Genomic DNA, 26,117 nt, shown 5'->3' with positions numbered 1-26,117 from the left:
AAATTTGAAATAAATTCCAATAGGGGAGGAGAGAGAAAGAAGTGATACATGAGAACTGTCACCTTTGTTTCTAGTGGTGACTCCAGGAGAGATGCCTTAGGAAGACTGAAAAATATTTTAGTTTTTGATAGCCCATTTGTATGGGTAAATGCAACTGAAGGTCTGTATTTAATCTATTGAATACAACTGTTTTTGTGTCTTAGAATCTCTCGTTTGCAACCATATATGATGTCCTATCAACAAAACCTGTCCTCAACAAGGTATTTAAACACACACATACTGCTTTTGGGGAAGAATGTGCTTATATGTTTTGTCTTTCTCTGTTACTTTAGATCATTTTGACCGTATTAATTATGTCCAACTTCAAGTTTGTTATTTATTCATTCATAGATTCATTTTTCAACATAGTGTCTCTCTGTATCCCAGGCTGGCCTCAGATGTGCACAGTCCTTCTGCCTTAGCCCTCTGAGTTCTGAGATTACAGGCAGGCACACCCCACTCACTGAGTTTTGAAAACTGTGTGCCTGCAACTACACCTTTAGGAATGCAGTAAGGGTGTTTGTTGCTCACTTGGCAAGGCAACACTGTCAATGTTGTTTCAACTTTAGTGCCCCCCCACACACACACACACTGTAACTGAGAAACCTAACAATCCCATTTGCTTATAGTCATTCTTTATACAGAGATACATTCTGGATATGTTGCTTCTGACTATCCCATTTTCTTGGTTCTTGTTTGCATTACCTGGCCAGAACAAAGTCCTCTTTCCTTTTAGCATTAGGAAATAACCAGGAACTGCCCTTCTTCGTTCATCTCAGTCAAGCTACTGTCTTTCTCCTGTGCACAGTATCTCCATGTGGCTTCACAGTGAGGTGTATTACATGGTGTGCATGACCCCGAGGGTTTGGGTGTGTGCTTTGTGTTCCTGTGTACCTACAGTTTCCTTACTGTAATGGAACTGCTCTGAGGAGAAGCATAGGCAAAGCCAAATATATCTTAGGGCTTTGTATGTGTGTTAATTATACACTGGAGAGGGAGGGTTACTTGTTCCTTGATTTATTAAGTATCACCATAAAGCAATTTCTTTGAAGGACACAAATGTTAGTATGTACAAGAAAATCTTAGACTTGAAAATCTTCACAATAAAAATAACTTTTTCTTTTCAGCTGACCGTATTCACAACCTTGATCGATGTCACCAAAGGTCAATTTGAAAGTCACCTGCGGGACTGCCCAGACCCTTGCATAGGCTGGTGAGCACGCACACATGGCCTATAGGACATACTGAGACCTGAAGATATGTTCTCTGGCGTGTCTGATCTCCTTCCACAGGCTAAGACTCAAGGCCTGTTGTATTTCAGTCATAAGATTGTCCTCATTGTGTCTGCAGTTTACAGACTGTTTTTATTGTTTGTTTTTATCATCATCATTACTCCTACTTACAGGTAAATTCTTTAAGGGACGCACGCCATGTAGAATTTGCCAGTTCATTTCACTTTGACATTGGGGAAAGGGCAACCCTGACCTCTATGGAATGTATCAAGGTTCTTTGCTGGTGTTAAATCCAGTGTCCTGTGTGACTGCTGTATACCTTTATTTGCCTGTTCTTTTTTATCTACATATTTATGTTTCTCCTGGTTCTCTATTAGAATCAGCATGTCATCCACCTTCACTGTTTGTTAATAACAGCAATGTGATATCACTATGCTTGGCTGGGGTTTCTGAGATGGACAACTAACACTTATTTTAATGGATAATAAATTCCTTTGACTCTGGAAATAGCATTTGGGAGGGCTACAAAGTAATCATTATATAAACAGTATTTTTTTTTAAAAGAATAAAAGTGTTCTCTTTTTCCAAATTATTCTTCCTTCCAGTAATCCCAGGAAGTTTCTAGCTTTAAAAACTTGAGTTCAAGATCTCAGCATAAACTCATTATTTTAAATTACTGTATGTATAATTCATTTAATAGTTTTTCATTTTTCCTTCTAATCAACATATTTTTTAACTTTTCATATAATAGTTATTAATGATATTTTCAGAAATCAATTTATGAAAAATTCTTACAGTTCATCTAACTTTCACAATTGACAGTGGAATATATGCTGTTTGTGCCAGACTGTATCCATTTAATTTTGTACAATCTCAGCTGTATCATGATGCTCAATAAACAGTCACTGGCAGTCATCTCAGCACTCATGCATGCTGACTGGGTGTGTGCCTGTGTTGCTTTGAGGGTGGGGGGGTTATTATCAAAAGATAAAAGCTGAGCATAATATCTAGATTAAACAACAAGGGTTATGCAAGTAGGTTACTAAACATATGACTTAAATGGTCACAATCTGTCATGACTAATACTTACCTCTTAACCTAGTAGTGTCGACCCAGTTTGCAGGTATGCAAACATAGCTTTTCCCCTGGAGATTGCACACAGGTGCTTCTACAATGCCAGCATCTGCAGGATTGTTTTAGAGAAGGAACAGGAATTCACTAGAGGATTTGTATTACAGTAAGATTCTAAGGTGTGCACACAGTGTGGTCCATGGCTATAATCTGAAGTTGAGAAGTGTCAGGGGAACAATCAGAAGTTCAGGGCCAGCCTGGGATACAGTCTCCAAACACAAAAACAATAACAACAGAGTAAGATTCAGTTAATGAAAAAAAAAATTACAATTTTGACCCTCCCTTTCCTAAGAATGAAGTAAGATAAAACCAACCCATGACATGCAGTAGTAGGCCTTGGTAGCATGATAATATGAGACATCTGATTGCTACAGACTGCTTATTTAGGGGTAAGCCAATGACTTGGAATAACTAGCATTAAAATTTTAGTAGCACTGTTTAGTGGTGAAGCAGTTTGTAGACAGTGTGTGTAGTCCAAGCTTATTTATACAGGTGTTTTCACAACTATATAGCTAGACTAGAAAGTGATGGCTGGGAGGGAATTAGCCAAAATGTTGACAGTCATTCCCCTGGTTAATGGTCAGGGCTATTAAACCTCAGGTTTGATCCAAAACCTAGAAAGCAGCCTACCTGCTTAATATTTAGGAATGATGTTTTGTTTGTGTTTTGTTTTAAGGAACAGTCTTGTAGGCCTGGCTAGCCTTAAACTTGTGATCCTCCTGCCAGAGTGCTGGAACTCAGGTATGAGCATCAAACTGGGTTTAGGAATATGATTTGAAATGGAGTCCCACATGTAACTAGGATGTAGAAGGACAGTTTAATGATTAACAGCACTTGTTATTCTTGCAGAGGACCCAGTTTTAATGACTCAGCTCCCACAAGGTAGCTTACAACTGTTTATAACTCCAGTTTTAGGAGATCCAGCAGCCTCCCGTGGCTCCTGCAGTACCAGGCACTCAGTTAGTGCCTATACATACATACATATGTCCAGGCGAATACATACAAACAATACTTTCCTAGAAATAAAATAGAGCCCTAGGATAGCTCACCTTGGTAAGAGGTCCTATGTACCCAGAACTCACTGTGTCTCAGGCTTTGTAACAGACAACAGCTCTGCAGGCAGCAGCTTGTTTTCTCAACAAACCCGTTAGGCTTGAAGTCCTACTTGACAGTGATAAAGTAAGGCTGAGTTGCTCAGTTATACTAACAGGAGGGATAAGAGCTGGGATTTGAGCCAGAGGTGTCCAACTCTATTTCATAACTACAAGTAGCATAAGGAGGCCTGATATGGGAGGCCTCGGCTTGAGCTCCTGTGTCCCAAGCCACCAGGCTAAGTGTGCCATTAATTTCACTATGTTTTCTGCTGTTTCTTTGTAAACCACTTTGGCTTCCATGGGGATCAGAAACCTTTTGAGACAAGAAACTGCTGACAATGTGTTGTCTAAGAGGACACATGATTTTCACTTCTGCAATCTCAACTGTGCTTAATCCTGGGAATTTAGAATTAAAGAATCTTTCTGTGACTGACAAATGCTACATTAAAAACACCAAGTTCAAGTTTCTTAAGTCACTGAATTGCAAAGCCCAGGCACTTGTTACTATATTAATGGAGCAAGTGAGTCCTCGTTAGTTGATGTAAATGTATTTATATTCACCATCTTAGAATTGTGGGTGTTGGACATGGCCAACAGGTCCTAGACTACCTTGTACTGTGTACTGGCCCTGCCAGCAAGCTAGAGAGGTGTGGCTGGCCCTGAGCCATCAAGACAGCAACTTGTCAGCCTTCAGGGATGCCCTCCCTTTTGGATTGGGAAAGAAGGATTTCCTAGCCAGTCGGCACAGAGACGACTGGTTTGCTTGGGCAATTTTCCATAGCATTTCTACATTCCATGTGAAAAGTTTACATCAGACTCTGGAAGGATTTGCTTTGAATAATAAAGATTATTTATTGTCTCTCCACAGGACAAAAGTCATCAGTCTAGGTGACTGGTAGAAAAGCTCTTCGTGTATTTCTGGTAGTTTCCTAAGTGAGATGCCACAGTTATTACAGGTCATGTGGAGTACAGCATCCATTTGGCCTATTCATTCCCTCCTTGGGGCACTTGGGAGGGAAGGCAAGTAGAACAGATGCAAACACACAGAGGTCCTTAACTCTTGACTAGGAGTGCTATCAACCATTAGGCTGTGTGGCAGGCCAGATGGTGAGCTTGCAAACAGGGTACGATCAACACCATTCATGATTCCTGTGACCTCATGTTGCACCTGTGCTATAGGATATTCCTTGAAATACTGATCGCTGAGCCTTTTAGAGCATCTGGGCTGGGATCCAGGCATGTAAGCCCTTGGGACAGCTTCTTCCTTTACAGCTTCTTTGAAGGTAGACCAAAGTGAATGATATACAGTACATTTCCTCAGGGTCTCAGCAGACTGGGGAAGTGGCACACCAGACATGAAGTAAATTGATATAAATCACTTGCCTTGTTCACCAAAGGGGCCTGAGCCAACTAAGGTTCTACATATTGGAACTCTATATAAACAAACATATCTAGCTTCTAGCCATATCTTCAAGTTGCCTTGGTGGTCCTGGTTCTCTTCTTTCTGATAGTGATGACACCTGGAAGCTGCTGCTTCTCAGGCTGAGTGAGACCTAGCAGGCGTCATCACATCACTATCCAAGTGACAAGAGCCCAATGGGGCCTCTAGGAGAATATAGGTTCCAGGTACCTTGGAGTCCAGCACACAGCCCTTTTGAGAAGTGTGTGGGAGGTGCAGAGGCATTGGACCCTTGTAGATTCAGCTCCAGATCATAACTAGAACCTTTGCAGCTGGCGTGGAGCATCCAGTCTGGTGGCCCTATTTATTCCAAAAATGCATCTTTGGTAGGGCATAATCACTTACTAGTAATCAATAAGAACTTAATTGTTTCCATTTATTAATGAAAGGAAAGCCATTGATTTTTCACATGTAATTTTAACTTCTGAAAAATTGTTAAATGACTGTAAATGTTCCTTAAATTAATCACATAGGTTGGGAGTATAGCTCAGTGGCCAGAGGTTGACCTCTGGCATCACAAGATAAAGGTAGTTAAAGAAAATTTACTACCCAACACCAAGAGATGGATGAATGGCTTAAGGGCCTCATGACTTTAGCTCAATCCCTGCTACCCATGGTAGAGGAAGAGAGCAACTCCATGAAGTTGTCCTCAACTTCCATTGTGTGTCATTTCACACACACACAATAAATATAATTTTAAGTATCACAGTGCCTAAAACTTTAAGGCCAAGTTTGACAGGACATCTATAACTCCAGTACTTGGGAGGGTCAGGAGTTCAAAGTTCAGCTACATTGCTAGTTTGAGGCCAGTGAGAGCCAGTTGAGACCTAGTCTCAAAAACAAGTGAAACTTAAGATGTCAATAAGACTTGGTCAAGAATTGTGAGTTGCAATTTCAGACATAAAGTATGCTGACAGAATTTTAGGAAAGTCTGTACCCTTCAATATTTGATATGTAATTTCCCCTGATACTTTATTATGTATTTTGTAACTTAAAATAAATATACTGAATTTTTCACTATGCCCTCTCCAGTTTACCTGTATTTAATTACCTGTAATTAATATTATTTAATATGTAGGGGTGTGCTATTTCACATGTGGTGGTCAGAGGACAACTCTGTGGAGCTGGCAGTCTCCACCATATGGGTTGCAGAGATGCAACTCAGGTAATCAGGCTTGGTGGCAAGTACCCTTTCCCACTGAGCCATGCCATTAGCCCACAATCATCATGCCATAGCATGCAAACAGGCTGGAAAATGTTGGAATTCTAATTGCTTCACCAGTGGGTTTAGGAATCTAGATTTAAATTATTTCTCAAATTTACAGGCAGTTCAGCAGAAGCCAGTACCCAGGTGTTGCCAGATACTTCCGGACTATTGGAGTGTTGCTCACACTGATGTACGATGAACCCAATATATTTTTTCTTGTCAAGTATTTAAAAGTGGTATTGCTCTACTTGATGGGAATCATGTGAATTGCCAGTACACAATGGTCTCTATATGTGCACATATACCACACATACAACCATACAAATTCAATGTCCTTAAGCACATAAGAAACTTGTATGGTTAATCTGTACAGTAACTTGAAACTTTTGTTGACAATACATTGTCAGTGAATACTGTCAGTTGTAACTGTCTTTACTTTTTAAAAATTCTGATGTATTACATCCCAACTGCAGTTTCCCCTCTCCTCCCATAACCTCTCCCCCTCCTTTAGAAAAGGGCAGGCGTCCCAGGGACATCAACTAAACATAGCATATCAAGATATAATAAGACCAGGCACAAACACTCATTGTGCTGAATGAGGCAACCCAGAAGGAGGAAAGGGGTCTCAAAAGCAACCAAAAAAGTCAGACAACTCCTGTTCCCACTGTCAGTAGTCCCACAAGAACATCAAGCTACACAACCATAGCATATATTCCCTGGGGCAGATCCATGCAGGTTCCATGACTGTCACTTCAGTCTGTAAGCTCCTATGAGGGAACTCCTAGTAGGGGGCGGGTGGAGAGATAGCTCACCATTTAAGAGCACTGGCTGCTTTTCCACAGGACCAAGGACCAATTCCCAGCACCCATGTGGAAGCTCATAACAGTCTGCAACCCAGTTCCAAAGGAGCCAACACCCTCCAACTCAGTTCCAGAGGATTCAACACCCTTTCACAGACATACATTCAGGCAAAACACCAATACATACAAAAAATTTTAAAAAAAAATTAAAAAATAAAGAATGCTAGTAGAAGATTTGGAAGAAATCTCTGGTTAGAATTAATTTAAGAATTACCTTTATATGGAGCTGGATCGATGGCTCAGAGGTTGACAGTACTGGCTGCTCTTCCAGAGGGACCTGGGTTCAATTCTCAGCACCTATATGGTGGCTCACAAGTGTCTACAGCTCTGGTTCCAGAGGATCTGACATCCTCATACCAACATAATGTAGGCAAAACACCAATGCACATAACAAAATTTAAAATTACCTTTTCACATATGAGCTCATAGACACTGAAGCAGCAAGCACAGGGCCTATATGGGTCTGTACCAGGTCCTCTGTGTATATACTGTAGCTATTGGTTTAGTGTTCTTATGGGACTCCTGACAGTGAAAACGAGTGGTTCTCTGACTCTTGTGCCTACTCTTGGGACTCTTTTTCTCCTGTTGGGTTGCTGTGTCCAACTTCAATATGACAGTTTTTACTTCATCTTATTTTGTCATCTTTCGTTATCATCTCTCAAAAGCCTGTTCTTTTCTAATGAGAGACAGAAAAAGGAAAAGGAACAGACCCAGAGAGGACAAGAGGTAGGGAGGACTGCGAGAAAAGGGAGGGAAAACTATAATCAGGATATGCTGTATGAGGAAAGAATCTATTTCCAGCTTGAAAAAAAAAAAAGACAAAAGATTTATATTCGACAAAATTGCCTTTCTTATTGCAGTGGTCTTGAGGTCTATACATACTGAGAGTCACATTAGTGGGTTATTTAGTGTTAGTCTACCTCAGATAGATGAGATAAATCCAATGAGATTCATCTTGCTGAATAAATAAACCTAAACTATTATTTCCCTTATTGTTCTTAGGTGACTATGACATTTAGGCATCAACTTGACAGAACTAAAAAACACTTCCCCCTTTTCAGTTTTAATCATCTTTATTAAAGTCAAATTCATCCTCTTTTCCTCCTTCAGTCCTTCCTCCTCCCTATCTGGGACTTTGTGCATGCTAGACACTCTGCTCCTAAGATACATGCCCAACCCCGTCCACTCTCTTAAGCGGTTAAGCATACTCGTTATCTTTTCACCCTACCATTTAAAAAATTGTCTGAGTCAGTGTTACCAGTCATGATCACAGTGACAAAGCCAGTGGTCAGTTCTCAACTCTTATTAGTACAATTGATCCCTGATGCATTCTATCTGCTGTTCCCCCTAAATGACTATTTTTAAAATGGAAATCAAAGTTGTTCTTAAATCATGAAGGGCACACCATGTGGGTTACTAAATACTGATAAACTTTACTTTTTATAGTGACTTTTTTCTGTCATTACCTTCTTGAACGTACCCCTATTTTAGACTTTACATTTATATGTACATATGTGCCTGAATTTATGTGTACTAGGTGTATACAAGTACCTATAGGAGCATTAGATACCCTAGAGCTGGAGTTCAACCATGATCCTCTTCAAGAGCAGCAGGCACTCAACCTCCAAGTATTCTTTCTGGCCCTTACTCCTATTTAAAAAGTAAATTCGACACCACACTTTCTATTGAGAGTGGTTTACTAGTTTGATAGTACTGCAGGCTAGTCCCTCAGCCCCTTTGATCAGTACATTCTCTGAGTGTCCTACTCAAACCCATTTCATCACTACCAGGAAGACACTGCAGATAAGAGTCTACTGACCTTAAGATTAGCGCTGTTGTTCAGGTCAGAGGTAGGCAGCTAAAACAGAATTCCAAATGCTTTGAAGAGTTGACATAAAGTTGCTTTACTTTGCCTCCTGCTGGATTTAGTTAATGGGAGTAAATGATAGGTGATTTTACTGTAATACCCTTCTTCTAGATCAATCTGAAAAAGTATGTGCCCTCTTCAGTTCATACAGACTTTACTGTATCACACAACATTTATATTCTCTCAGGTGTTTCAAACCAGGGAAGATAGATTCAATCTCAAAATATTAGAGGTATTTATAAGAAAAATCAATGGAACTGAAAAGTAATAAACAATGTGTGCTTCATAGGAAAATACTCTCCAGTGATACTTTTCAATTGTGTTTATCATTTTTCATGTCATGAGCTTTTAAACATTAAATATTGTCAACTAAGACACAATTCTGGAATGAATTCTAAAATGCAGTGAGTACATCAACTTAAATAAAATGCAATTCAGAGTTATCTGTAGGATATACATTTATTAACAGTGAAAAAAGCATTTACCCAAAGTGAATGTTACAAAATACAGAGTACCTCCACAGTCTGGGTAGTTCATTATTGTAGCATTAGTCATCTCTAACTACATAGAATTATATCTTATTGGGATTCTCTCTCTCTCTCTCTCTCCTCTCTCTCTCTCGCTCTCTCTCCCCCACTAACCAAAGTTTTAACTTACAAATTAAGACAAACATGAATACTTAATTTAATTAACTTTTGAGCAATACTTATTAGGAAAAACATATTACACATATTGTCTTTTCAATCTCTGGGTATGTTAAAAACTAAGTTATCTACTAAAATGTAAAAACAACAGACTAGATAGCAGGTATAACATATGTCAAATGAACTAGTTTGATTAAGTTCATAGGTACCATGGTAATAGCAAACATATTAAATATAATTCTTCCATTGTATGCATGCAAAAAGAGAGAAAGAGGGAAAGGGAGGGATGAAGCACTGTGATATGAAAAGCTTGGCTTGAGGATTAAAATGAAGTTTCTTGCTGTAAGTCTGGAAAATACATTAACTTGTTTGTACATATAAATTATTGTTCTAAAGTCCCTGAAGTCAGTCCAACTGGGTAAGAATCCTTGATTCTGGATTGGTAGTTTTCCAAATAAAGTTGAATGAAGTTCAAGATATATGCGCTTAATTTAAATTAAGTACCAATACAAGAAAAGTTCTCAGAGAGAAATCATCATTTGCTTGTCCCTGACTGGACATTTATATTAAGCTATCAGGCAAGTGAGAATTTTAAAGGAATACCAAACAATATCTTATAGGTCGTTTTAGGCAACTACTAAAAAATGTAAGTGGATACTAGGAACTAACAAAAAATCTAAGACTGACTTATTCATGGTTAACGGGTTCTGTGATAATACCAAATCAGGGTGGTACTTAAGCATGGTGGAATGAGAAGACACAGCACTTTTTAAAAGTTGGTTTACTAAATTATGAACTCACAAGAGACTTCCTTAACACTTGAACCTGCTTCTCTCTCTGAAAACACACAAAATCAACTGTTAGGCTTTGGTTTTAAATTATCATCTCAAAGGCATGTTTGTCCAAAGGCATTAAAATGTTCTGTTACATAAATTTAGTTCTATTTATCCTACTTGAAAGAGTTTGTTTTTTCATTTTAAATTAATTAGAATGCTGCTTGTCTGTACAGAAATACTCTCTAGATTTATATAAAGCTTGCTTTTTAAATTTTTAGAATGAAGCAACACAGGACTGGAAAATGTTAATCTAATAGGTAATTCTGTGACATTCTAGATAGTAATATCATCCAAACTTCGGACACAATTTGGGTTATTAACATGTCCTATGACCACTCCACAGATTCCTGGTTACCTTTATAAAATCTACTTTGTTCTTACCCAGGACCAGGAGGTAACTACAAGAACATCAGACCTAACGGCAACAACAAACACCGGCATTATTAGGAAGACTGGTCTAAGGCTGGGCTTTAGAATAAATAATGCATTTCTCTAATTCTTGACCACTGCTGTTTCTGAAGAGTGTTAAGTTACATAAAACAGCAATTTCCTGCATAGAATTCAACAAAACTTCCCAAAATCGTACTTTACAGATAAGTTCAAACTTTATTTAAAGCTACATTTTAAAGTTAACATACCAAACATCATAATGAGGGGTGGGGGTCAAGACCATAACAAAAAGGAAAAGAAAAGAAAAGAAAAAAGAAAATCCCACAATGTGTCAAGGTTTGAATCTCTCCAGGATTCAGATTCAGATGTTTTAAACTGCCATGGGCAGGAATTAGCACACCCATCAAAAATGCAGTGTCAAATTAATTTACATTTATACAGATCAAAACAGACCTTTATTTAGTGTTTTTCTATGCACTATGGAAGAGTTAGGTGAGTCTCTGAAGATATTTCATATACTCTGGGCTTCCACTATTTCTGAAAAAGAATAATAATGGTTAACAGTTTATAAATTAGTGAATTAAAATTTACTTTTAATATTCTCTTCTATAAAAGTTTTTATTTTTTATATAAGATCACAAAAAAATAAAGGTAATTTAGTTCAAATTTCCTGAAAAACATAAAATGAAGCCAAACCTTGTCTCCGGGTGGAAGAAGTGGCCTAAGTTTCACTTACTGCTGTTACTTCTAGATGATCATTCTACAGATCTTTATAGATCTGTACACTGATCATTACAGGGTTTGTGCACAGGACAATGGTTTTTCATGATTGGAGATGGAGCAAATATTCTCACTAAAATCTCCACTAGAAGAAAAATAGAGTAACTATAAAATTATTAAAATGTAGATAAAAGAAGAGTGGCTGAAAGACAGATGAGAGCCCAGCAATTTCCTTGAATGTCCTGAATACGAGGGTGGAGAGAGCTGCGGCTTAGCCCAGGAGGACAAGCTGTAGCTGATATGGAAGCCATGTATTAAGATGGGTAGGACTGAGCTGAAAAGTAAAGTTCTGATATATCTAAGTGTTCTATTCAACACCTCATTTCCAAAACAAGAAAAATAAAACTTAAATTATTTTCCTTCTTGATAGAGAATAAATAACAAGAAAATGCTTTGATTTTGGTACAATAACTCATAGTAGCTAAGAAGTTGTACCTTACATCATAGAGAAGGAAACTGGAGACTACTGAATGACTGACTCTGTCTTTGTCTCTCTCTCTCTAGCTCTCTCTCTCTCACACATACACACAGTGTTTCATATATACCAATATATATGAAATAAATATAGGTTTAATTATTACAAAACCAACCTGTGCTTATCTAAATGCAATTTATAAAGAATAGGGGTTTCTTTTTTTCTTTTTTTCTACAACAAAGAAGATTAAGGGACATTTAAAATAATAAAGGCAAAAACCCAAAAATAATGTAAACACAATGAAAGGAGGGAAATGGATCTCAACACATTTTACAGTGGAGAAGGAAGATAATGTGTGCATTTAAAGCATTAAGAAATCATAAAATATTAGCATTAGAGGTACATCTAGTTCTTTATTAAAACTATTTTTAAAAATAGAAAAGATAATCTGATTTGATTTGAAAAGAATCAAGCAGCTGAATTGACAGATTGTCTACTTTTCCAATAGTAGCCTTAGAATTTCTAAGAAGTAATAGTATATTTCAAAAACAAACTAGACTGGTATGATCATGATTTTTCAATGCAAAATAAAAATCGGTAACTTTTACCAGGTTCTTTCAGTAACTGAGAATTTCCAGCTAATTCTTCAGTCTGCATTTCACATATTTCATCAGATAAATGGTTTTTCTGTTCTTCTTCTACCATTTTCTTCCTTAGCTCTGCCTTTGGAATGAAAATTAAAAGTATAATCTTTCATCTAGTATTCGTTAGAAAGACGAGTTTAGCTGAAGAGAGCTGAATACCTCTGAATAGACTGTCAGTTTGAGTGGCAAATCCTCAACTTTCACAAAGTCTTCTTCATCGGACTTTTGACTTATGTTTCCAGATTCTGCCTCCTGTAAGGTAAGTTATAGATAATGAACAAAACAAAAGGCACAGCACCTCTGCATCTGCATCAAAATCTAAATCCTTCATGCCTACAAATAAGGTAGATTTTTATATTTTCATACTTATATAAATATATAAAATGTGAGCACACTGTTGGAACTTTTCTCCCTACTGAAAAACCACTTTACAAAGGCTGAATGAAAAATAGTAGTTACACTGGGGAACAAATAACTAACCAACAATTCTTTCCTTTCTTTCTGTCTGTCTTTCTTTTTTCTTTCTTCTTCTTCTTCTTTTTTTTTAATGCTAGGAAATATACCCAAGATCTTGCATGTGCTAACAAGAGCTACTTCACTGAGCCATATCCCTCATCCTTACTGTTTATGTTCATACTATGCATCAGGATTATATCTAGAATATAATACTTATAAGCTTTTCAACTTGCTATGTTTGTTAAGGCTCATAGAGAAATACTATTTGTGAATTTAGCAATTTACTTTTGTGACCATCTCAAATTCTTTTTCTTTAACTTGAATTTTCTTCTTTCCTTGATTATCCCTTGCTATTTTAAAAAGTATTACTTTCTATCTGTTACCCAGGTAAAAACCTGGGGTTGTTTTCTTTCTGGCATCATCATCACTATCCACACTCTTCTTTGACAGAGCACCTTTCCTGACAACATCATTTTTTTTTTAATTAAAAAAACTATTTTTTATGTGCATGAATATCTGTGTGAGGATGTCAGATTCCCTGGAACTGGAGTGATGGGGGATGTCCTTCTGTAGATATGTTTCTCTTATTGATTGATGAATAAAACACTAATTGGCCAGTAGCCAGGCAGAAGTATAGGCAGGGCTACCAGACAAAGAGAATTCTGGGGAGAGAAGGCAGAGAGAGGCTACTAAGAGACGCCAAAGAGTAACATGCCAGATGACGGGTGAAACACAGCCTTGTGGCAATACATAGATTAATAGAAATGGGCTAACAAGACAGAAGTAGCCAATAAGAAGCCCTAGCCATTGGCCAACAGTTTTATAATTAATATAGCATCTATTTGTTTATTTGGGGCAAAGCGGCTGTGGGACCAGACAGGACAGAAACTTCCATCATCACTAGAGTTACAGATAGTTATTTTCTGCCATGTGGGAGATGAAAACTGATAGTTTGCAAGAGCAGCCAGAACCACTGAACCATCAACTTAGCCCCCAGACAACATCTCTTATCCAGTCATTAGATTCTCTTCAGAAAACAACATTAACCATTTCACTGTTTGTGTGTGTGTGTGTGTATGTGTGTTGGGGGGGGATCAACATGGATCTCTGCCTAAAAACTGAGAATCAAAAAAAAAAAAAAACCCAAAAAAAAACAAACCCTATAATCAAATTATGAGATATTATTAATAGGAAACCTTCTATTTTATACTTATAAAATGATAGTAAGAATAAATCAAGCTGGGTATGGTAGAACATGCCTTTAATTCGAGCACTCAGGCAGCAAATAAAAGCAAGCAGAGCTCAGTGGGTTTGAGGCCAGTTTGCTCTATATAACAAGCTCCAGGCTTGCTGGAGAAATAAACTGGGTGTGTGTGTGGGAGGGGCAGCAAGATGACTCATCTGGTTAAGATACTTGCTACTAAGCCTGAGTACAATGCCCAGACCCACAATGTGGGTGAGAGAACCAACTCTAGCAGACTGTCCTCTGACTTCCACATATGTGCTATGGTGCATACATGCACATATGTCTCTCTCTCTCTCTTTCAACTAATTAAATAATAAAAGATTTTTGAAAGGGTATGGAGAAATGGCTCAATGGTTAAGAGCATTGGCTGCTCTTCTAGAGCACCCAAGTTCAATTCTCAACACCTACATGGTGATTCACAGCCATCTACAACTCCAGTTCCAGGGGATCCAATGCCCTTTTCTGATTTTTATGGGCTCTTGAACATACATTATGCACATATATATACTCAGACACATACACATAAAATAAAGGAAATAAATATTGCACACAAATGTTTAAAGATTAAATCAAGCAATTTTCAGAGCTTTGGATGCTTAAGCAGACACAGCAAGAAAACCAAGCAGCTTACAAGAGTAAGTTTGTATTGAAGTTTTTGAAACATTCTCAGCTCCCTTTCCTACCAATCTGTAAGTCGTAACTATAAAACTGTCTTTAAGAACACAGTTGTAATTTTTAAAAAATGAACTAAAGGCTAATGATGACGTTCACCTATAATCCCAGAACTTAAGAGGCAGAGGCAAGAGGAACCCTAAAATTCTAGGCCTATCAAGTTCTAGATTGGTCATATCAAAGTAACAAACTCACAAAACCAACAACAAAAGGGGAGAGGAACACATTGTACCCATTGAGGTTCAAATATTATGCTACAAATCTCTTCATTTGCTAGAAAATTTATATTAAAAATAAGTACCCAAAATATCCCCACACTAACCTGTTTGCTATTAACTTTAATGAAATCAAGGTTCAGAGTAAAACATACATACTTATTATAAGTGTAATTTCCTGGGATACTGTTAAGTAATTTGCAATATACAAATATTGGCTCTGTCAAAGTTTTTTTTTTTTTTTTTGCCATACCCCATATTTATACCTCCAGGTATATCAAAGAATTTCAAAATGCCCCAAATAGCTGAGAAGTAAAAAATGGAAAGTATAAGAAATTAATTGATGTTATCATGTATCATTAGCACTTCATATCTGAACATTAACTCTCGTTGTCATCCATTACTAAATTTTTTTGGTTTTCAAAATTCAGATTTTGAGATGGTCACTTAATTTAGTACCACTTTCCTACCAAACTAAGCATAAATAAGAAAGACTAAATGTTCTGAGAGGTTCTGAATCTAACCACAAAGTGGATTTTGATTTATATGCTCAATGTGTTACTCTTGAAAATGAAATAGACACAGAAATGAAAAAGCAAAACTATTTGGAAACATAAATAGTACATACATAGTCATTCACTAACACTGGAGATTCAGTATCAGGACTTCCAGCCAGAGAGCTCTCAGGAGTCTCCTGAGCAGATTTCACTTCCTTGACTCTAGGCACTACGGTTTCACTTGCAGTTAAGGATAATGGCATAGGGTCAGGCTGTTTAGATGAATCAGTAGTAGTAAGGGCGTCCTTATGGGTAGTGCTATTTAAAGGTTGTCCACTTTCCAAGATATTGAGATAAGAAGGTTTCACAAGAGAGCTGTCTTGGTCATCTGCCATCAAAAGAAAGTCTCTGCATTAGAGAAATGAAGCATCTTTTCAACTTTACTCCATAACACTAAGTAGAGATAGTATGTATGAATGAGAATAATCAAAATATGTAAGACCCAAAAGATCCCTATCCAGATTTTCCTTATCATGGTTCTCAAGTTTAGTTGAACAGATTTAGCTAGGAACATTTTAATGTGAATTCTTGAAGGCCAACTGACTTCAATAAATTATGAATAATAAGTTAGCTATTTTAAAACAACCCCCCTCACTTTTCTCTAAAGAAGCTCTGTGGGTAAATTTTCTGTAAAGGTAAATATTTGTCACATATAAATTTAAAAAAAGGAAGTGGGGAGCTGAAGAGATGGCTTGGCCATTAAAAGTGCTTTCTCTTTTGACTGGAGTTTAGGTCCCAGCACCTACTTCAAGTAGTTCACCATAGACAGCAATTGCAGTTCTAGAAGATCTAGTGCCCTCTTCTGGCCTCTGCAGGCACTACATACACATGGTGCACATGCATGTATTTAGGCACACACACATTTAAAAAAAAAATCCTTGCACTGGGCAAGGGACTAATGCCTTTATTCCCAGAATGAGGGAAGCAAAGGCAGGCAGACCTCTCAAGTTGGAGGCCACCCTGATGTATATAGGGGGTTCCACAAGAGCCAGGACTACATATTGAGAGTCTGCCTCAAAATAAACAAACAAATAAGTGGAAAATAATTTGCTAGTTGGAGGCACAATATGGGTGTATGCACCTGCAATCCAATGACTCGAGAAATGGAAGCAGAAGGACCTGAAATTCAAGATTATCTTCAAACTACATAAAAGAGTTCAAAGCCAGCTTGGGCTACATGAGGCTGTTCTTAAAAACTTATTAAAGAACAACAAAAATCAAATCAATCAACCACTGTTCTCTTACACAAAATATTTACCAGGATAATAAAGACAGGCATTAGGTCCAAAGTGTCTTTAAACTTACATTAATAATTGAAAACTACTTTTTTTTTTTTTAAGTTTTGAAACACAGTGAAAATACTTTAAAGAATCTAAAAATTAGGGTTATTTAGACTTCTTACTTTTATTGGTTGGTTCTTGATCTGATGGTACACTCGTGCTTTCTGATGTTTTTTGAAGATTGTGTTGCAGAACCTAGAAGAAAAATATGTTTTAATAGCAAGACTTAAAAATAAATGGTTCCTACAGAAAAATTGATACTGTGTGGTTATTGACCAAACCCAGAGCTATAAAAAGGGAAATATAACAGTCTCTTCTAAAAGTGTTTCAAAGAGGGCTTAGTTAACAATTAAAAAATGTGTAATTAAAAAGGGTTCCTTTTTAGACAGCACCAAACAAATGATAGAATACAGCAGCTCCCACGAGTTCTTACTATTTTCCCAGAATCTTAGCTCAAAATTAAAGGCTATCCATAACTGCAATCCTCAAATGAACTGAAACCTTAAGCAGAAGCGAGGAAGAAGTGGAAGACAAACAAATCTAGTGCTCACAGCAAAGGAAGAAACAAACTCTGAATGCATCCACAAGTGGAAGCCCCGCTAAGGGCAGCTGTGATGGTAGGACAGGGTGCATGATCATCACAAGAGCACGCTGGTGAGCTGTCCTAGTCTTTTAAGGGACTAGCCTCTCCTAGTTTTTCATGTCCAAAGAAAAGAGAAAATGGTGGCAAATAAAATTGAACAAATGTATGAAAAGAATGTTTAAAAAAAAAAAAAGACTAAGTGAATACTCAGACAATAGAAAAAGAACTACATATTTTGTTCGGATTTGGAAAGCTTTTAGTGTAGGGAACAGGACAAAGCTACACACATAGGATTAGAATGAAGAAATCACAGGACATTAATTAGCAAAGCAGCTCAGTAACCAGCAGTAAGATCAGTACCTAATGGAAAATACCTTCAACACACAAGAATTTTTTAATGTGTAAATATTAACCTTTGATACATCCTTTCTCAGAAGGTTACTAGAATATTTATTAACCCTGAAATGAGACCACAAACCACCAATGAGAAGGGCAAAGGACTACATTCCATAAACAGAGGATAATGAAGGTAATGTGGAAAATGGATTCTTAGGTTGGTAACTCTTCAGCAGGTCTATAGAAGAGCCAAATCTAGGACGTGGCAGAAAGGGAAAACAGAATGGAAAAACACTCTCCAAATTCTGTGGAGAGGCTTGTATAGACAGCTAATAGGAGAGGACAGGATACTCAGGGATGTATTCTAATAAGAATTCTAATAAAAGTAGAGACCATTACTAAATCTGGTGGAAGATTACAAGGGAGCAGTAACAATATTTACTTGGTTTAACTGCTGGAAATACTTATGTAGTTTGACTAAGCCTAAATATTAAACATAGATTTTACACACACACACACACACACACACACACACACACACAAACAGCAGAAGAAACTCTATTAGATACAGCCTTTTGTTCTAGATAAAGTAAGGGCAGGAAAACAAAAGATTTTATGCTTGTTCTGTATTATAGTTTTACAATTTGTTACAAAAAAGGTTAAAGTGTTTTCAAGTTTACTAAATACAAAACTAGTGCTTGAGATTTTTTTGTTCTGTTTTTGAGTCAGGATCTCCATTTATAGCCCTGGCTGGCCTTGAACTCAGAGATATCTGTCCACCTTTGCTTCCAGAGTGTTGGGATTATACATATATGCTATATACCTAGCATGTTTCAGATCTAAATAAACACACAATTTTTTTAAGAAATATTTTTTAAACATGAAAATGAGGATGGAAAAAGGCACACCCTTCGATAGCTTTCATTGCTAAAACAGGAGTTATACTGGTTTGTAACGGAATACCTGACTGTCGTGTTCATTTTCTTCTGTAGTTTCAATGTTAGCCTGAAGTGACGTCTGAACATCCACAGGACTCTCTTCAAAGTCTTCCATTTCTTCATCCTCATTTTCATCTTCTCCACTTCCATAATTAGTCAGGGCCTGACTTTCGGCTTTAGATAGATCTAAGTTGATTACACACAAATTTCAGTCAGCTCACAAATTAATATTAAGGATGGGGGTGGGTGTATCCATGTGTCTCACTGTGTGCTGGTCCCACTATCACCACATCTCCCCATTCAGTCTTAGTAATGGTTACGTCTGCTGCATCACTGAGTGACTCAGATCAGAGAACACTAGAAACTGTGCTGAATGACAAGGTAATTCAATCAGGTCATATAGATCATTCAGTCAAAATGATATTGGGGTTCAAACCCAGAATTTGACACAATTCTCAAAGCATTACTAAAAACATTAAATGACCTACAGGTAATGGATGCATAAATATCTCTCAAAGCCTTTAAACTTACTAATAGACACTGGACACCTTTCACTTTCTTCATCTTCCTCTTGATCAGAAACATCAGATCTTACATTTTTGGGGCCTTTGGCATCATATACCTCAGAAGTCTGAGTCTGTTTAACAGTTTCAGTCTCATCCTTGTCCTGTAGATAATGGAATCATTAACTCCTTGGAGTACTTTAAAAAGTTTATATGGTAAGAGCTTTCATAGTAACAACAGCCACTGTGTAATAATATAAACAATTACTTCTGACATTGTACTTTTGTTTTAAAAGAAAAACCAAGTTTGTCAGAAGACATTTAACTACATACTTATAAAAAAAAATTAAGATAAAAGCTGTTAAAATTTTGTCTTGTTCTAAAAGCATTATTTATAGACACAAATTAGCACATACTTTGTCTTCATCATCAATCTCTCCAGCAGGTGAGCCATGATCTCCTTCAAGAATCCTTTTGGCCTAATAGCAAATCAATTATGCAGAATTCAGCAAGAATACTTATGAAATCACAGTATTTCTAATCTTAAAAAATAAACCAGTAAATCAGTTTTTGTTGCCTGTCATTATCCACATATAAACAACTGGAGTAACTTACTCAACTGTCAAAACTATCTTATATACTGTGTGTGTACATGTGCACCTGTGGATACCACATGATAATCTCATGTATTGGTCCTTATCTTCTTCCTTAAGATGGTTCAAATTTTTGTTTGTGACTATTACACCTAAGCAAGTTGGTTGTCAAGCTTTTTATTATCCCTATGGCCTAACTTCCTGCATTCTTAGCACACTAATCTCTTTTTAATAGCTTGGCTCAGGACCTACATGTATGCCAGGCAAGGAGCCTACCACCAACCTATACCACCAGCTTACATTTCCATCCTACTTATGCCTTTATGACCCTATTTTGTTCAACTGCGCAACAATGTCTTAGAATCACTACACTGGATTTTCTCTCTATAGAAAGCTTTCCCCCTTCTTCATGATGAACTTCTGTCTTTTGTGTCTAACTTATATTTCATCCCCTGGGAAGAGCCTCATGAGACTGCCCATTTAAAGAAGTTACTGGATTTCATTCCAGTAACTTACTATTGTATTCTGTTGCTTTATTTTGGTTATGTATTTAGGAGTGGTTGAAATGAATTTCTGTCTAGGATAAAAACAGGAACACTGTAGAGAGGATGGTCTAACTCTAAGATTTTAAGTTAGAAGGATTTCTCTGTCTGGGTCTTAGCCAACTTTCCCTTTTTGTGGTCAGGGGGTAAGGAAAGGATACCTATCTAGGAAAGCCTCCTAGTAAGCCTTCTATTACAGCAAGAATAACTGATCCACTCTCCCATAAAGTCATGATTGATAGAGCAGGAAAACTAGAAACATAAACTAAAGCCCTAGCCAATGGGCAAATGCTTGCTGACTGGAAGTGATTTCCTTGTGACACATATTCTTGGAGACTCTGAGGCATTTGGTAACATCGGTCATAAGAAAGCTGGCTAGGAACCAGATACCAGTACTCCCTTCTTTGGAGTTCTTAGTACGCAATACTAAAGTGAACTGGACTCCCTCACAATTCAGTTAGCATCAATTACTGTGTATACTTTTGATCTCACCTTTGTGGTAGAATCTTAAATTTAGTATGTGGCCCATGTACTGATTTACAAATTTAACTAACTGGTTTTACTAAAAATAACTGGTCTTGTTGAGGTTAAATGATCAATAACTGCATTTACAGGCTAATGAGGGGCATTCTTAAAGGCAGTGACAGTTACCTCTTTTGCATAAGACTGTATCACTCCAGCTGCTTCAATTTTCCTTTTGCATCTCTGTTTAACAGCTATACTGTTATTATCCAAGTCTTGCATGAGCTTAAAGAAAGCCAACTCATTAAACAACACTTCAGATATCTCTACAAGAAGATCTTCTCCACAGTCTTTCAGTTTTCTGCCTGCAAATTTTGCCAGTGAATCCTAGTTAAAGATAAAACAAATAATTTTAAGATCATAGTAAACTTCAACTGTGGATAAAATAATATAGGTGGTTTAAAAGATTCAACTATAATACCTGCCTAGAGAAAACCAGTATGCCTAATATATGTGTATACATATATACATGTAGATTTTTTATTTGTAATATTTTAATATATTGCTCCTTTCCGTTTGCTCCCTCTAAACCCTCCCATCTACTACTCCTTGCTCTTTCACTCTTAGGAAGGAGGGAAGAAAGAGGAGAGAGAAAAGCATCTAGGTAATATTTAATTTAAATTAGCTTGTGTTTTTAACAGACATGACCCTGTGAAAAAAATCAGGAAAGAAATGAAAGAAAAGTAGTCAAATTTTCTTAGCAGGGCTGCACAGACATTGATTAAAAATATTATTAAAAATATGATTCTCTCTAGGCATATATCCAAATGATCCACATCCATGCAACAAAGACATGTGTTCAACCATGTTCATAGCAGCACTATTTGTAATAGCAAGAACTTGGAAGCAACCTAGATGCCCCTCAACTGAAGAATGGATAATGAAGATGTGGCACATTTACACAATGGAATACTACTCAGCAGGAAAAAAAAAACAATGGAATCTTTAATGGATGGAACTTGAAGAAACCATCATCCTGAGTGAGGAAAAAGAGGAACATGGTATGTACTCACTCATATATGGATTTTAGTCATACTCTAAAATAGCATTTCTTTCTCTAGGAATAAGCTAGTTGGTTAAATTTATAAAAATTCATTATCTATAAATTATCTTTAAATATTTTAAAACTTCAGGTATTTCCATAAGAATATCTTTTCATAACCTTTCTATTTTATGCTAATAAATCCTATTTCTACAAAGTACAAGATCATTGATGAATTAATTATATATACCTTATAAATTAGGTATTAAACAAAAGAGAGAACAATTTTGAGATTATTACTAAATTTGTGCTTTACTCTTAATACTAAAAAAATGGAAAATTATAGTGAAGGAAATTAGTATCTAACCAAGATTTTCAATTAGCTAACAGGCACAAAATGAGAGTGCTACACCTAAAAATTAGTTTACCTTCTCAACAGGAAGCGAGACAGAATCACATAGGAAAACTTCATGTTAAGATGAAAATAAAATGTACTAGTTAATCTAGAGTAACAATACCTGTCACACTGAGTGTGACAATATTCAGGTGATCATAATAGAAACTTTTTTTGTTATATAGAGTAATTAAGGAGTCTTTACTTACCAAAGAGTCTCTCAACCTGGGTATTCCTGACATTTAGGATGAGGAAATTGTATCAATAAACATCATATAGATTTAGCAGCATGCCTCGCCTCTATCTAGTGTATCTCTTTCTCCTTTTCCTTATCTCTCTCTCACCTTATCTGCTATAAGAAACAAAACATCTACAGACACTGTAAAATGTCTCCTGTAACACAAAAGTCTTCTCTAGCTAAGAACAATGGCCTCAATATAATTTTAAGTTGCAGTTTATCTGAGCATTAGAAAGTGATTAGTAGTGGCTAGGCAGTGTGGGAGGGAAGGAAATAAGGAAGTCAGATAAGAGGTATAAAACAAATAGAAGGCTCATTGTTAAGTTCTGTTTTGTCATAGTAGAAAGACCATAGTTTATAGTATACTATAACCTTCACCTATTTTATAAGTATTTAAAGAGACACTCAAAGGCTCCAAAAAGAACTGATAGAGAATGAAATACCCTTCACATGACCTGTCAGATCTACATGACCTCAACTGGATGGCATTCCCCTACATATGGAATCGGGGTAGGGGGGATGGGAGGGGAGGATGGTTAGGGTGCATGTGAGAGGGCAGAGAGGGTAAAAGGAAGGGAGGGAGGCAGGCAGGGAGGCAGGGAGGAAGGGAGGGAGAGAGAACTGGGCTCGACATGTAAAATAATAAATTAAATAAAAAAAATGCTTTGACTCCAAAATTTAAGTTCAAAGACAAGTTACTGGAGAAAAGGATTTCTATTTTTGTTTCCACAGAAAATGAAAAGCTGTGGATTCCTTCCAGACTAATGTGGTTTGATCAAGCCAGACTGCCTGAAACAGAGTACCAGGTGATTCTACATTCAAAACAGCTGGACAAAGCAGCCTTACAGACTACAGCCAGGATTTTTGCATCTTCTTAGAATCCCCCATGACAGCACCCCTTACTAGCAGGAAGTAGTTTGGAAAGAATGACACCCAAATTCCCAAATATTGTCTATAAATGTTTGTTTTCATTTAAATGGACTTGGTTATATACAATAAATAAATAAATAAAATGAAGAAAAAGAAAAACATAAAAAAAAAGAGAGAGAATGAAATACCAGTTATTGAACACATACTAACAGTTGAAAAGAAAAGTTAGTTATGCTTTAAGAAGTTTAGAGGCTGATTTCTAGCTTCTAAAATTTCCCAGGTTATTTAAAATTAAATCAGAGCATACTTTCTAAGAATATCAGTCTTGGACTATTCTTATTAGAATATAAAACTAGTTTTAAAATTTTTTATTCATGTGTATGTATCTATGTGGGTATGCCAAGTGTTTGCAGATGCCAAAAAACAAACAAACAAAAAAACAAAACACAGAACTGAGTGTCTAATTCCTAATCACTGGAGCTGGAGTCACAGGCAGTTGTGAGCCACCTGACATTGGTGCTGAGAACCAAACCTAGGAAGAACAGTAAGTGCTCTTAACAGCTGAGCCATCTCTCTAGCCCCTTCAAACCAATAAAATATTATTGGAGTTTGGATAGACCTCGGAGAGGGCCATGCTAAATAAAAATACAAAAGGTCCTCTTATAATCTTTAACTAAGCAAAGTGATAATATTAAAATGCCACCCAAAATTAGTATTAGAATGGATTCTTGAATAAGCTGTATAATATCAGAAAGTGACAACAGAAGCCTAACCAAGTGGTATAGAGGTAACATACAAAAACAAACTCTTACCTGTAATATGCTTCCTAGTTGTTTATGAAAGAACTTGACAAACTCTTTGCTCTCATCATTTTGTTGGGTAAGGGTCAAAACCATACGTCTTACTGAAGTGAGAAGTTGAGAAGAACACACTTCATCCATATGCTCCTAAGGAAAATTCTAGTAGGTTAGGATAGAAACTCATCTGTTATCTAAAAAATATTAATCTACACAATTTTAAATTCGTTTCTTTTGCATAGTTTCTCATTTTCCAGAGAGACACTTGAACAATCCCTAAGTGTCTAGTCTCTACAGTATACACAGTAAAAGGTTTGTTGATTTTAACCCACACACCAGAAAATGACCAATAAAAGGAATTTCCTGTTTCAATACTTTCAATCACTTCACTTCTGTACTGAGGAGAATTATGCATGCTGACCCTTCAATTTGCCTATCTTCTTATTTACATATTTTATAATTTCAACTATGTTTACAATCTTATCCACCTTCTACCTAATTTCCTCTCTAGTACATCTATGGTGGTTTAAATAAGAATGGCTCCCAGAGACTCATTAATTGAATCTATGGTGGTTTAAATAAGAATGGCTCCCAGAGACTCATTAATTGAATCTGTGGTGGTTTAAATAAGAATGGCTCCCAGAGACTCATTAATTGAATCTTTGACACCAGGGAGTGAACCAATTTGACTGAATTGGAAGGTTTAGCAAGCATGGCTTTATTGGAGGAGCGTATTACTGGGGATAGGGCTTTCAGGCTTCAAAAGCCCACGCCAGGCCCAATCTCCCTGTGAATCAGGGCTCTCAACAACTCCAGCACCACATTTGCCTTGTCTGTCATCCAGCTCCCTACCATCATGCTACTGGACTATTCCTCTGAAACTTTAAGACAGCCCTCAATTAAATGCTTTTTCTTTTAAGAGCTGCTGTGGTCATGATGTCTTCCTAACAGCAGCTAGTAAACTCCACCAGGAACACCTGTACCCTTACCAGTAACTAAAAATCCCTCTAGATATAGGAGATGGCTTCCTAACTTGTTTTAAATGCCACTTAAGGCAAGTCTCTTAAATGTACCTTAGAAACCTCATGAGAGAAAAGCAAGTATGGTGGTATACCTGTGATTCTAGCACTTTGAGGGGAGGCAGGACTGTTTTAAGTTCTAGGCCAACCTGGGCTATATACCAAAACTTTGTTTAAAAAAAAAAAAACAGTTATGAGATAATCCTATGCCTGGCTAGCCTCTCAAGGTCAGTCTAGAGCAGGCCTGTAACAAGTAATCTCAAGGTTCTCATTCCTCTTCTGCTATTAGTTCACTTAAGAAGGTCCTGTCACCCTTTCTCCAGACTAAATTCCACTCTCCAATTAACCATGAGGTGGTCCAGCTACATGATACCAAAGGTTAACCTAAGTACATAAAATATAAATAAATAAGCTCATGTGCCTAAGTAGTTCCTTTCTGCAAGGGGTCAAGGACTAATACGTTATTTGTATTTTTTAAGACAGTGTCACACTATGTAGCTCAAGCTGACCTTTTACTCTTGAGTCTCTCTTGCTTCAGTCTTCTGACTACTACAATTACAGATGTATACCACCATGTTAGCTTTTTGGCAAGCCAACATATTAAAGTTATCTAACATTAAATTATCAATAAAATAAATACCATAAATTAAATTACCACTTACCTAACACTGTAATCTTTTAGGAAAAAAATAACAAAAAAAAGTATTGTAACATCTGGAAGGACTCCTCATTGTTTCCCCTTCCTGACTTTCCTTCTTTAAAACTGTATGTGTATG

At 36.8% G+C, this 26,117-nt stretch overlaps 2 protein-coding genes across 2 annotated transcripts in view; one reads left to right on the top strand and one right to left on the bottom strand.

The window, feature by feature from the left end:
• The window catches only part of Asah1 (N-acylsphingosine amidohydrolase 1), a 32,068-nt gene extending 29,860 nt beyond the window's left edge, over nt 1-2,208 (top strand). The window contains exons 13-14 of the mRNA XM_051182311.1: nt 204-260; nt 1,167-2,208. Of these exons, the coding sequence (XP_051038268.1) occupies nt 204-260; nt 1,167-1,256 (147 nt within the window). The 3' untranslated portion in view covers nt 1,257-2,208. The remainder of the gene's footprint in view (nt 1-203; nt 261-1,166) is intronic.
• A 7,121-nt stretch (nt 2,209-9,329) lies between these two features.
• Nucleotides 9,330-26,117, bottom strand: part of Pcm1 (pericentriolar material 1) — a 91,334-nt gene continuing 74,546 nt past the window's right edge. The window contains 10 exon segments of the mRNA XM_051182307.1: nt 9,330-11,296; nt 12,563-12,677; nt 12,758-12,850; nt 15,816-16,072; nt 17,147-17,219; nt 18,907-19,067; nt 19,413-19,548; nt 19,801-19,863; nt 21,171-21,368; nt 24,338-24,472. Of these exon segments, the coding sequence (XP_051038264.1) occupies nt 11,271-11,296; nt 12,563-12,677; nt 12,758-12,850; nt 15,816-16,072; nt 17,147-17,219; nt 18,907-19,067; nt 19,413-19,548; nt 19,801-19,863; nt 21,171-21,368; nt 24,338-24,472 (1,257 nt within the window). The 3' untranslated portion in view covers nt 9,330-11,270.

Source organism: Phodopus roborovskii, unplaced genomic scaffold (genome assembly GCF_943737965.1).
Source record: "Phodopus roborovskii unplaced genomic scaffold, PHOROB, whole genome shotgun sequence".
NCBI classification, from domain to species: Eukaryota; Metazoa; Chordata; class Mammalia; order Rodentia; family Cricetidae; genus Phodopus; species Phodopus roborovskii.
Note: the sequence above shows the minus strand (reverse complement) of the source record. Positions and strands in the feature narration are given on the sequence as shown.